Genomic DNA, 13853 nt, shown 5'->3' on the forward strand with positions numbered 1-13853 from the left:
TCATGTATCCTGGTGGCTAGTTTTCTGCCTGTTTGTCCAATGTGTTGTTTGTTAGTGTTGTACCCCATCTACCCCCTCAGTGAAAAGGAACAGGAAGTGACTTCACCACAGGAAATTACATCACCAACCCAAAGAAACCCAAACATATAAATAGAAAGCAGGAAGTTTCAGCATTGCTTCACGTGAAATCCACTGAAGATGTTACCTAGTAAGGTAATGAAACGTCTGGAAATGAACCTTTCAGCTCAGTGAGCAAACCTACATCCAAAACCTCAACCTGAGCCACAAATCTTCTCTAAACTTGCTTGGTTTTGTTATCTCAGGAAGGATTTTATTGCAATAGAGGAAATGCAGCAAAGGTTCACCTGACTTGCTTCAGGGATGGCAGGACTGTCCTTTGGAAAGAGATTGGGCAAACTGATTCTGTATCCTCTAGAGATTCAAAGAATCAAGAATTCAAAGAATCTCTAAAGGATAAAGTGCGATGTGATCTCATTGAAACTTAGAAAATATGAAGAGGGATGGACAGGTTAGATGCAGTGAATAGTTTTGAAACAGGGAACACAATTTAAAAAGAGGAGAATTATTTTTACTTAGTGTGTTGTGAACCTTTGAAACTCTACAAAGAGGACTGTTGAACCTCAGTATTTGAGTATGTTTAAGGTAAGGATTTCTGAATACCAGTGGTGGACAGGATTATTGAGATAGAGAGGTTAAAAATAATTGAGGTGTTCGACCAGTTATGAATATAATGAATGTTGGGGCAGGCTTGATAGGCTGAATGGCCTACTCCATTCCTGTGTTCCTATGTAACTTTAGTTGAGATGTTGCTCCCCTGGAAATTGCCATTACAGCCCTTCGATCAGTAATCTGATGTTAAATAATATATATTAAATGGATTTTTTGAATGATTTTGGTTTTATAAATGTGTGAACTGCTTCAAGGCACAATACAGAACACTTTTTATTTGTAAGCAAAAGTCTGAAAACTGTCTTTCATAGACAAGAAAGCATCTCAAGGTGTATCATTGTGCTGTTCTAAAACAAAATATGACAGAGCAAAGAGGTATTAGATGAGACGACCTAAGGGTTGGTCAGAAGTAAGCTTTGAAGAATTTCTTAAAAGTGCAAGGTAAAGAAGCAGAGGGGTATAGAGAGAACATTCCAGGACTTACGGTCAAGGTATCTGAAGGCTTTGCTATTGTTGATGGAGCACTTGAAACCAGCAATGCTCAAATGTGGATTAGAGGAGAAGATATCCTAGACAGATATCTGGGGGAGGTTAGTGGCAGGGAGGGATATAGTGTGATTTGACAAGAAGGATGAGAGTTTCAAAATCAAGATGTTGCTTGACTGAGTACCAATGTATGTCAGTAAGCACAGGCCTGATGGATGAAAGGAACCTGGTGTGATTTAAGATACAACAGAGTTTCGATAACTTTAAGTTTTCAGAGGGTAGAATTTGACAGGCCAACCAGGAGTCTGTCACAGTAGTTACATCAAGCTGAACAAAGAGGGGTTCAATGGCAGATGAGCTAAGACAGGTTGAAGTTGCCTCACCTTGGGGTCAAATGTCACACCAAGGTTTCAGACACAGTGACTGATGTAATCTCCAAATGTTCTTAGGAGAAAGATAAAGTCGGTACCTAGGGAACAGAGTTTGGAGTAGTATAATGCGGATGTAAGATGAGAAGTCTGACAATGTAGTAATATTGGAGGAATGAAGAGAAGAAAGATGAGATAGAATTCTGCGGCTAACATGTGAAAATTAATTCTTTGCTTACAGATGGTGTTGTTGAGGGGCAGCATGTAGATGAGAAACAAGAACGGTGTTCTTGAATAGATTCTTGGGGGCTGTGAGGAATACGTTGCATAGTCTTGCATTGGCAGGATGAGAAAGCATTTGGCTAGGATTAGATAGACATGAATGGAATCAGTGAAAGCAGTCCCACTGAGCTAGATAATAGTCACGCAGAGGCATTGAGAAGGATATTGTGGTTAGTGTGTCAAAAGGTAAGTGGAGGTGGAAAAGAATGAGGAGATAAACTTTATCTTTGTCACAGTCACATATATGACATTGATTAAGGATATTTCAGTACTCTGGCATGCATGGAAACTTGATTTTGGAGAGATTCAATGTGGAATTCTGAGAAAGGTAGGTACAAATTTGGGAGGTGACAACATTACCAAAAACTTTCATTTTAGATGTGTGAAGAATTTTTGCTTTTTTTTTAACTTGCTCTTGCATGTAATTTTTACAATTAAGACAATTCCATTATTTCTGTTGGAATAATCTAGGGAATAAAGCTAGAATTTGAGTAAGATTCTGGTTTATGACAGTCAATGAACATTCACCCAAACGTTTAAGCATTGCTAAAAAAAAGACTGTTAAACTTCTCATTTTATTACTGAAGATCTTCAACTTGGCAAAACTGTGTTTATATCTGAGGGCACTAGTTAGCATCGTTGACACTTCACTGCAAGTAGAAGTTCATATTCATAACCGTATTGCCATTTTACATCATCACTCATCTGATAAACTGCCATTGTTACGTACATACAAGAATCGATCACCATAGGCTCCACATCCTTAGTGCATACTGTATTTGGATCTTGTTTACTCTTTCACTAAGGCCCAAGTAGCATATCATCTTGTCATTGTTTTGGGATTGCCAATGACCACCTCGGTAACTGAATTGGAGGGACAGCCATGACTCTTCCACTTAGATTTAAAACGTGGCCATTTGATTGAAGCATGTGCAGTGTGTTTGCTGTGTAGGCTGCTTGCATATGCTGCAGGAGTGACATTGATATAGTATGGTACCATAAAGCAATATGTCCACCCTGCCCCTCCTATCACTTGACTAATCACTGCTATTAACTGACAAGCTGTCTGGCCATATGTCTGTGCTCAAATAGAAGACAAGAGAATTAATGAGAGTCTGTAAATTCTGAATGAGGCAACATTGTGCAAAAAGGGTACACAGAGATGTGATGAGCATCCAAGTTGGTGCAGAGTATGTGAGCACTAAGGGATAATTTGGAGGTGCCGGTGTTGGACTGGGGTTTACAAAGTTAAAAATCACACAACACCAGGTTATAGTCCAATAGGTCTAATTGGAAGCACAGGCTTTCGGAGCACTGCTCCTTCATCAGGTGGTTGTGGAGGACACAATGTATAATTTCAGTTACATCTCACTGTAAACTTTTGCTATAAATTCTGTGTCTTACAATTGTGTCCTCCACAACCACCTGATGAAGGAGCGGCGTTCCGAAAGCTAGTGTTTCCGATTAAACCTGTTGGACTGTAACCTGGAGTCGTGTGATTTTTAACTTAGCACTAATAGAGTAAGCTAAGAGCCCAGTGATGCAGCCTGTTCTGATGAATGAAATGATTGCCTGCCCATGTGTGTATAGCAGCCTGGCAGCAATTTGGCAATGTAAGGTGTCAGTGCGCTCCAAATTGCTGCATCCAAGTGTTGAACTGTACTCCAAGTTAGTCCGAAATCAGCCTTGATGATGTAGTGAGCCTGGTGCGCATTTGATTTCAACCTCCATCACTGAGGAACTGTGTTTGATCACTGCTCGGTGTGTACTCGTGACGTTCGGGATTGCTGGCCAAGATGGAGGAGCAAGTGGTGAGCAGGAGCCGCCAGGTACCTGCTCTGCTCTTCATGTTAGGACAATTGCCATTGAGTTTCTCTCTGCCATGTGGAAGAGTTGAAATTGCATTTAACTGAAGTAAGTTTGGTTTTCATGAGATGCCTACTGCTGCTCACTAGTGAGATTTTCAACTTGCTGTTCAAACTCTGGATGGAAAATCAGACTCTTTTCTCCAGGCTGAGAACCTAATTTTTCTGATCTCCTCATATTTTCTCAACTCAATTGCCCCCATCATTCAGGGGCTGGGAAAATTCAATTGATTTGGATTTAGTTCACACCTGCTACTCTGTATTTTCATTGAAATAATCAGGTTTAGAGTTGCTTCCAAACTGACGTCAGAAAGAAAAATCTGCAGTAAACTACTCACTGTAAAAAATAACCAACATTTTGTAAAACCTAAAATAAGGCTTTTGAACATCTCATTGTTTTTTGCTGTTTGACTGGTCTGTGGCAGATCATGGAAATTCTTCATTCAACTATGAGCAAAAGCTGTCTCTGATGCCCCCTTGTGTTTACAGGGATAAGCAGTCAGTGCCATCAATCACCTATGATAAAATGAATGTAGGATTTAACATTAAGTTGAGATGGATATGGCTGATACTTCAGACTTTTTCAGAGAAAGAATGCGTTAGGATTAGTGTTAGGGTTTTGCGAATGTGGTACAAGAATGTTATACAGTATTTAAGAACGGGAAACACAATTTTATATTAAGATGATTTCAGAACATGAAATAATGATCATTGGCACTTAGACGTGTTGCTCCTTTGATAGATACACCTTTCCGTGTTGCTAGGCAGTCTGCCAGAAGCATGGCAATGTGTGAATGTCAGTACTGCAACCTATTGTTGCCTCAACCATTGTGGATAAATTGTTCCGAATATTTTGTTAATGACCACCTTTTATTGAATAGATTTATTGCTCTTTGCATTTCAGAAATCTTCAGAATTTTGGATAATAGGGGCGGCATGGTGGCTCAGTGGTTTGCACTGCAGCCTCACAGTACCAGGGTCCCAGGTTCAATTCCAGCCTCGGGTGACTGTCTGTGTGGAGTTTGCACATTCTCCCCGTGTCTGCGTGGGTTTCCTCCGGGTGCTCCGGTTTCCTCCCACAGTCCAAAGATGTGCAGGTCAGGTGGATTGGCCATGCTAAATTGCCCATAGTGGTAGGTGCATTAATCAAAGGGAAATGGGTCTGGGTGGGTTACTCTTCGGAGGGTCGGTGTGGACTTGTTGGGCCGAAGGGCCTGTTTCCACACTGTAGGGAATCTAATCTAAACGTATATTTGTTCTGATAGTGTGGAGGAATTGAGTTAATGTCAAATTTGAGGCAGTTCTACTTTTGGGTTTCTATCTATTTCATTTAATGCTAATTAAGTGTCTTAATGGTCAGGGTCCCTCCATCTACTTAAGGTAATTCTTTTGAAAGAAATTGCTCAGACTTTGCAGATGTAATAAAAACAAAACTGTCTATGTTTGCATCATTATTCTTTGAAATGGACAACAACTTCTGGCATTGACACTTGCAAAGTTCTCACATAGAAATCCAGATGTTTCAGTCAGCCATTCCTCCACACACTATTGAAGACCTCACATATGGAAATCGAAGAAATCATTTTCACATGAACCTTCACTTTTTATGATGCTCATCTTGCTGAAGGAACTCTTAACAGTCCTCTGTGGTAAAGAATTCCACAGATTTACTGCCATCTGAGAGAATAAATTCCTTCTCATCTGTCTTAAAAAGGTGACCCCTTACTCTGAGATTTTTGACTCTCATTATAGACTCTCCCACATGGGAATTAGGTTCTGCATTTACGCTGTCAAGTCCTTTAAGAACCTTGTATGTTTCAGTAAGAATGCCTCTCATTCTTCTAAACCCTAACGAATAGAGGTGCAAGGATCAGCCCAATGCACCAATACCAATACGTTTTCCCTTGGGTAAAAGGGTCAAAACTGTTCATAGCGTTCAAGGTGTGGTCTATATAGTGCCTTGGGTGGCTAACTAGGCGTTGGGTGGCTAGAGTTTGGCAGTGGAGGAGGCCGAGGACTTGCGTGTCCTTGGCAGAGTTGGGGTGGGGGGGTGTTAAAGTCTTTGGCCTCAGGGTGGTGGGGTTGTTTAGTATATGTGTTCCAGAGATGTTCCCTGAAATGTTGTACAAGTAGGCGTTTTGTCTCCCTAGTGTAGAGGGGACCACATCAAGAGCAACTGACACAGTAGATGACGTGTGTGGAAGTACAGGTAAATCTCTGTCGGATGTGGAAGGATCCTTTGATGCCTTAGACGAAGGTGAGGGAGGAGGTGTGGGACCAGATTTTGCAGTTCTTGTGGTGGCGGAGATGATGCTGGGAGGGGAGGGTGGGTTGGTGGAGGTGTGGACCTACAAGGGAGCCATGGACAGAATGGTCTCTTGGGACTCAGATAGGGGTAGGGAGGGAAATATCTCCCTGATGGTGGGGTCTTTTTGTAGGTGGCAGAAATGGTGGAGGGTGATGCAATGTATCTGGAGGTTGGTGGGGACATATGTTGGGGACACCACCCATGCCCTCCATGACTTTTTCTTTCCCCAACCCCCAACTTGGCACCACCTTCTTGAACTGTCCTACTTGTCCATCTTCCTCTCCAATCTATCACCTTCACCCCTACCCAACTACTTTCCCCCCAGCTGCATGCCACTCCCATTTATCTCTCAGCCCCCTTTGGCCACCCCCTCATTTCTGATGAAGAGCTTATGCCTGAAACATCAATTCTCCTGCTCCTCGAATGCTGTCTGACCAGCTGTGTTGTTCAAGCACTACACTCTTCAACTCTGATCTCCATCATCTGCAGTCCTCACTTTCTCCTAACTAATGCCTTGCATAGTTTTAGCAAGACTTTCCTACTTTTATACTTCATATCCTTTGAAATAAAGGTCAACATCCCCTTTGCTTCCTCTATGATCGGTTGAACTTGTTTGCTAGTTTTTGTGATTTATGGAATAGCTTTCTCCGTTTAAGTAATAGTCAGTGCACTTTTGTTTCAAGCCAAAGTGTGTAACCTCACATCTCCTCACATTCCATTCCACCAACCAGGTTTTTGTCCACTTGCTTCACTTGTTTTGTACCCCTTTGCAGATTCATTGTATTGTCCTCAGTACTTGATTTCTTATCTATTTTCATGTTATTCACAAACTTGCCCAAAGTACATTCACATTCCTCATCCAAGTCATTCATGTATTTTGTAAATGATGTGGCCCAGCAATGATTCATGCGGCAGTCCACTAGCTACAGGTTGCTTTCGTATAAATTTCTTCTTATCCTAACTCTTCTATTTGTTAGCCAAATCATGGGGTTTTAACATATTACATGGCCTAACATGCAGTACTTTATCAAAACCTTCTGGAAATTTAAATATATACATGAGCACTATTTCTCCTTTATCCTGCTTGTTACATTTGCAACGAATTCCAGTAAATTTATTCGGCATGACTTTGCTTGACCATATTATGTATTCCTAAGTACTGTCCTCTTATATCCTTTTATAATAGATTCTTAACATTTTCCCAATAACCCTATAGTTGTGTTTTTTATCTCCTTCCCATTTTAAATAAGGCTGTTACATTGGCAATTTTCCAATTGTCTGGCACTTTTCCAGAATCGAGGGATTCTTAGAAGATTGCTACCAGCGCATCAACTGTGTCTCCAGCTACTTCCTTTAATATTCTAGGGTGTATCCTGACTTTGTCTTTTTTTCACCATCTTCTTCCTTAACAGAATGTAACTTATTGACAGTTTATATAATATTTGCATGTAGCATGCTCAAACAAAAATGTAAACACAGTGGTAACCTGCAACGGAAACTGGGTATTTCCACTAATCTTTATTTACTTTTCCATGGTGAGCATGATAACAATTCTAGATCATGGAATTCGGAAAATTCTGAACTTACTCCAGTGGAAAATGGCATGGTTTGAGATACATTTGTCCTGTTTAACACCTTTCTATCTTATTAATTATTGACATTTGGCATTATTTAATTTGCTGTGTTTAAGGTTTGTGTGAAGGGATGTGTGTTTGGTGCTTGGTGAGAATCCTCCAAATGTTGGACACAAACAAAAAAATCTTTAAGAGATTAAGACGCAGGCGGCAGTGTGTAAAGAGATCCCACACATTGTTGGAATGTGTAAAATGTGCATGACGAGACTGCAGATAACAGTGACAACGTCACCATCTGACAGTACTCTGGGATGCTGCTTATTATGCCTCATCCCTCATTTATTATATTTTCACACAGACCTGCACAAGTTGCTGCCCTTTACGAGAACCTGACAACAGCAGAACCCAGGCTGATTCTCCAGTTTGAATCTGTGATCATGAACTTCATTCGAGATTCCATGTTGCAAAATACAGAATTGGAAAAACTAGCCCACTGTGTGAAAAGGTAAGAACAATTTACAATGGATGTTACTGAATATATTTTCCTTTGTTGTGAATGGATTTAATTAAGAGGCATATATAGAGGAAAGACAGACTGGAAGAATTGCAACTCGACGATGGAGATCTCCTAACTTTCAACCAGTTCGTTTGGATAGATGGAAAAATTGGGCAGAATCCATGATTGGCATTTCTCCCGGTTTTGATTTTACCTGCACATTTTCCTTGTGCTCAGGTGCAAAAGAAGAAAAGTTGCCTCTTATAGAATGAACAAGTAAGGTTTTGTTCCAGAGTTTACAGCATTGAACTCAGAAACGTCAAGGTCCAATTCTCATCTGTACTTTTAAAATTTTTTTTCATGAAGTATGGGCATTGCTATTGTTCGTCCCTAGTTGGCGTTGAACTGAGTGCCTTGTGGGACCACTTCAAAGTGTTGGTCTTTGTCCACTAAAAGGTCAACCACAGTGTTGTGCTTCTATAGTCACACCGGGTGAGGATGATAGATTTCCTCCACTCAAGGTTATTCATGAACTAGACGCGTTTTAAAGGACAGTTGACAGTGATTACATGGTCATGATTAGGTTAGCTCTTTTTTTTAATAATTACAGATTTTTAAAATTGAATTCAAAGTTCACCATCAGCTATGTTGGGGTTTGAACCTACACACCTGTTGAGGATAATAAGCTGTAATAATTTTGAGCTGACCACTATTTATGTACTAATATCCAAACACAATATTAAACATTAGGAGGTCCAAAAACGTCTCTGGTTTCCACCATATACCTTATCATCTGTAACGTTTACATTGATTTCATCCCCATCTCTGGCCACTCTTTGACTGAAGCACATTGTTGGCGAAGTCACCATTTTGTTCAATGTGAAGCTGAGCTTATGATTCTATCCTGAAGAAGGGCTTATGCCCGAAACGTCGATTCTCCTGTTCCCTGGATGCTGCCTGACCTGCTGCGCTTTTCCAGCAACACATTTCCAGCTCTGATCTGCAGCCCTCACTTTCTCCTTATGATTCTATATCATACTTAAATTGTCAGTGTTATCAGCCACATCTACTCCTTCCACTGTCTTTCTGCTGAAACATTCATCCTTGCTTTCAGTTTCTCGAGAATCAACAGGCTGGCTTAAATGGAGAAGACAGGATCTCAGCTGGAGCCCGGCAATGCCTCCTGTAGGGAAGGCTTGCTAACTTAAGTGCGACTCAAGATCATAACTGGAAAGCATATGATTTTCCTGAGATTAAAGGACCCAGTATCACTGCTGTATCCTAGGACACAGGTGACCAATGGAAAGATGGAGTTGAGGAACACTGAGGAGTGTTGGCATCAAGGCAGTGGTGGATGCTGGTAGGCTCCTCCTTCCTGATGCCAGGTCATACAGTCATAGAGTCATAGAGATGTACAGCATGCAAACCCATTGATCAAGCACTAAATAGCTTTGAACCTGCGAATCCCATGAGCCCTCTGCCAGCTGCTTGGTTAGTACCAGCAGCAACAGAATGAGATCCATCAGGTATTAATTTCCACTTTAGGGTCTCAGTTGGTGATGGGGCATAAAGGCCTTCTTGTCCATGACTTAACTGGGGTAAGAAAGGCAAGATTGTTGTCCTCAGATGGGGCATTAAATTCCAAAGTTTCTTGACCATTCTCCCACTTGAAACTTCAATCATCTGAACCCAAGTTGAAATTTCCTTCCTAAAGCAATTCATGGTTCCACCTCTTGCTCCCCAAAATCTACCTCTTCTTCCATGCTTTTAGTTAAACATTCAGACATGGCAATTATTTATATTTTCACTTAACTGTGCACTTCTCCTGTGTCAAGTTCTGTGCAAATGGAAGTTGTTGCTGCTGACCTGAACAGATTAAACCGGTTCAGTGTTTTAGCTGAAATGCAGCATTCCATCAGTACTGTGCTGAGTGCCAGTTTATGTGTTCAGTCTCTTGTCTCCAGAATATTCTGACCTGGAGGCAAGAGGTGTAATCTCGAATAAAACTGCAGGTCTTATTAGGAACTGTTCAAAAGGAACATGGATCAGAGAATTGCTGCTCTAGTGTTCTAGCTCTGCCTCTGATCTTTTGAAGAATAACTCACTGCTAGGGATGTGGGATAGGTGAATATATCCATAAATTAATTTTTAAAACATTTACCATTACTCAATCTGTAAATGCTATATTTACCCAGCTAAGATGCTGGTTGTCAACTTGCCTCAGCATGTTTCCAGTCTTACTTTAGGACAACCACTGAGGAATGGCCAGAGGTGATTCAAGGTGATTTGCCATCTATTTCCTCTCTCTTTTGTCTCTAGAATAGCCTTTGCTAATTTCTTCTTATTATGATGCTATTGATATGTCGGATACCAAAATATAAAGGATCTCAAATCCACCTGTTTCATGTGCAGTGCATTGGGACTTACCAATCACCTAGTGATTAGAAATATTTCATCAACCTTTTCAGAGATGCTGACACCTCTAGAGCAGGTTGGACTTGAACTTTCTAGCTCAGACGCAGGGACACTACCACTGCAGCACATGATCCCTTTCTCATGTTTAAATTAACAGAATAATTTGTTACACATTTTTGTTTGGCTTATATACTTCTAGTTCTGACATGAAGAAATAGTATAATTATCAAAATGAAGTCTCCACCTGCGTGACAGCATGAAATGTCTCTATTAATATCACGTCTTGTGATAAGCTACAATTCTTAATGACTGTCTTGTTATGCTGATTTTCATAATTGAAAAATATTATTGCTCAAATGTTTTGTTCCCCTGTGCACAATACATTTGATATCACATCACAGTTAAAGTTACGGTGTGGTTGAAAAAACTGCTACCTTTTGAACAGTATGCCCTTTATGTCAGAAATAAAATGATAATGCTTGAAAAACATTCAACAGGCCTTTGTATTCAGAGAAATTTGATCATTTTAATTATATTTGGCCATGTCTACCAAACAAAAGAAGTCTTTGAGCTATTTTCAATGCCATTGAAGTCATTGATATTGAGTTTTTTTTTAAAGAAGAAATTACTGTCAGTTCTGAAAGTTTTCAGAACAATCAATGTTGTTCCTTCATGACACTATGTAAAAGAAAGGACCATTTTTCTCATGCCAACAAATCTGAATGGTTTTTATTTATTAAATTGATTCTAAATATTTTAAGAGCATTTCATACTTTGCTCATGACTTATAAGCCATTCTGCTTTACATTTATTCACATAACACATTTAGTGTCACATCACACTATTATTAATGAACTATTCAATGATCAATAACAATGTACTGACTGTAAATGAACAAGAGGCTGACGTATAGCTGTCCATATTTATAAACAACAATATCCATCACATTAAGAGGAGCGAATAGTTGCTGTTTACAACAAAGTAGCATTTGACTGAGTATGGTACCATCTGCCATGACCATCCATCTAGGGGGCCAAACCTTCATCAATGGAGAGTGCAGACGTATATGCCAGGCACTCCTAAAAGTGAGGTGTCAATCTGGTGACAGGGCTACTTATATGCCAAAAAAATGGAAGGAGCATGAAATAGACAAGGCTAAGTGATCCCACTATCAACTGGTTAGGCCTAGGTTCTATGGTCCTGCTACATCCGGTCATGAACAGTGGTGGAAATTATAGGTGTGGCCCTATTCAGTTCTAACTCCATTTACAAATTTGCTGATGATGTTTCTTTCGTGGATCAGATCTCAAACAACAATAAATCAGATTATGGAAAGGAGATAGATAGCTCAATGGCCTGGTGTAATGATAGTATCCATAGTATTCCTATAGTGTGGAAGCAGACCATTCAGTCCATTGAGACCCCACTAACATTCTGACCCCCAATCCTCTACCCTGTCCCTGTAACCCTATATCTCCCATGGCTAATCCAGCTAGCCTCTACATCCCTGAACACCATGGGTAATTTAGCATGGTAAATCTACTTCATCAGCACATCTTTGGACTGTGGGAGGAAACCCATACAGATATGGGGAGAATGTACAAACTGTACACAGACAGTTTCCTGAGGGGGGAATTGAACCTGAGCCCTTGGTGCTGTAAGGCAGCAGTGCTAACTTCTGAGCCACTGTGCCACCAGTAGACAACAATCTCTGCCTCAATGTCAGCTAAACGACGCAGCTGGTCATAGACTTCTGGAAGGGGAGTGGTAGACATGTCCCTGTCTGTATCAATGGTGCTGAGGTCAAGGTGCTCGAGAACTTCAATTCCTAGGAGTAAATATCACCAATGACCTATCCTGCTCCATCTTGGTCGATTCTACAGGCAAAAAAGCACACAAATGCTTTTGCTTGCTCAGAAGGCCCAGGACGTTCAGGATGTCTAAAATGACTCTTAATGATTTTTATAGATGACAATGGAAAGATGACAACGACATGCAGATGCATCATAGCTGGGCGTGGCAACTACTCTGCCCAAGACCGCAAGAAATTATAGAGTGTTGTGAATGCAGCCCAGTCCATAATGAAAACCAGCCTTCCTTCCATTGACTCCGTCTACACTTTTCGCTGCCTCAGGAAAGCAGCCAACATAATCAAAGACACTTCCTTCCCTGTTTATACTCTCTTCCACCATCTTCCACTGGGGAGAAGATACAAAAGTTGAAAAACACATGCCAACAGAATTAAGAACAGCTTTTTTCCCGCTGTTATCAGACTTACAGACCTCTGCTACATTAGAGTTGATCTTTCTCTGCACCTTCTCTGTAGCTTAACACTATATTCTGCATTCTGTTGTACAACCCTGACGTACTTATGCAAGGTATGATTTGTCTGGCTAGCATGCAAACAATACTTTTCACTGTATCTCGCTACATGTGACAATAATAATTCAAATCAAAGTAAGTAACATCCCCACCTTCAATGGTGGGGGACCCCAGCCCAACAGTGCAAAAGCCAAGGCTGAAGTGTCTGCATCCATCTTCAGTGGTGAAGTGCTGAGTGGGTGATTCATCTTGGCCTCCTCGGGGGGGTTCCTCATGGCCATAAATGCCAGTCTTTAGCCAATTTGATTGAGTCCATGTGATATCAAGACATTGCTGAATACATTAGAACTTCTGAAGGCTATAGGGCCTGATAACATTATGGCATTAGTACTGTGCTCCAGAATTAGCTATACCCCTAACCAAGCAGTTTCAGTTCAGCCATAACATTGGCATCTACCTGACAATATGAATAATTGCCTTGGTATTCCACTACAAAAAAGAGGACAAATCCACTTGTCCAATTACTGCTTTATTTGTCTACTCTTGATCATCTGCAAAGTGATGAAAGGGATCATTGACAATGCTATCAAGGGACAGTTAGACAGCAATGACCTGCTGACTGACACTCAGTTTCAATGCTGTTGGGGCTACTTGGCTTTTGACTGCATTACAGCCTCTGTGCCAACATGGAGAAAAGAGCTGAACTCCAGAGGTGATGTGGGAGTGAAATTGGTGGAAAATTTTGGAGGTCACTCATCTCAGCCAAATATATCACTCCAGGAGAGTTTCAGGTGGATGTTTTTATTCAAACTGTTCAAAGATGTTACTTTACACCTCTGGAGCAGATGGAACTTGAACACGCGCCTCCTGATAAAGAAGGTAGGCATACCTGCACTGTGTCAGAAGAGCCCTTGACAAAATCTTCAGGGTATTTACGGCAGGATTCCTAGCCTTTGACCTGCTCTTGAATCTGCAGAATTAAAATGGTTGGTCCAATTTACTTTCTAGTCATGGTAGTCCTCAGGATCTGAATAGTGGGGATTCAAT

General features: G+C 40.8%; 1 protein-coding gene across 1 annotated transcript in view; it reads left to right on the plus strand.

Annotated features, from left to right (window-relative positions):
• rasef (RAS and EF-hand domain containing) overlaps window positions 1-13853 on the plus strand; it is a 76746-nt gene that overhangs the window by 10943 nt on the left and 51950 nt on the right. The window contains exon 2 of the mRNA XM_043712826.2: window positions 7932-8078. Within this exon, the coding sequence (XP_043568761.1) occupies window positions 7932-8078 (147 nt within the window). The remainder of the gene's footprint in view (window positions 1-7931; window positions 8079-13853) is intronic.

The sequence above is a fragment of the Chiloscyllium plagiosum genome, unplaced genomic scaffold (genome assembly GCF_037043375.1).
Source record: "Chiloscyllium plagiosum isolate Xiang-an unplaced genomic scaffold, Cpla_swu_hap1 HiC_scaffold_2, whole genome shotgun sequence".
Classification (NCBI taxonomy): Eukaryota; Metazoa; Chordata; class Chondrichthyes; order Orectolobiformes; family Hemiscylliidae; genus Chiloscyllium; species Chiloscyllium plagiosum.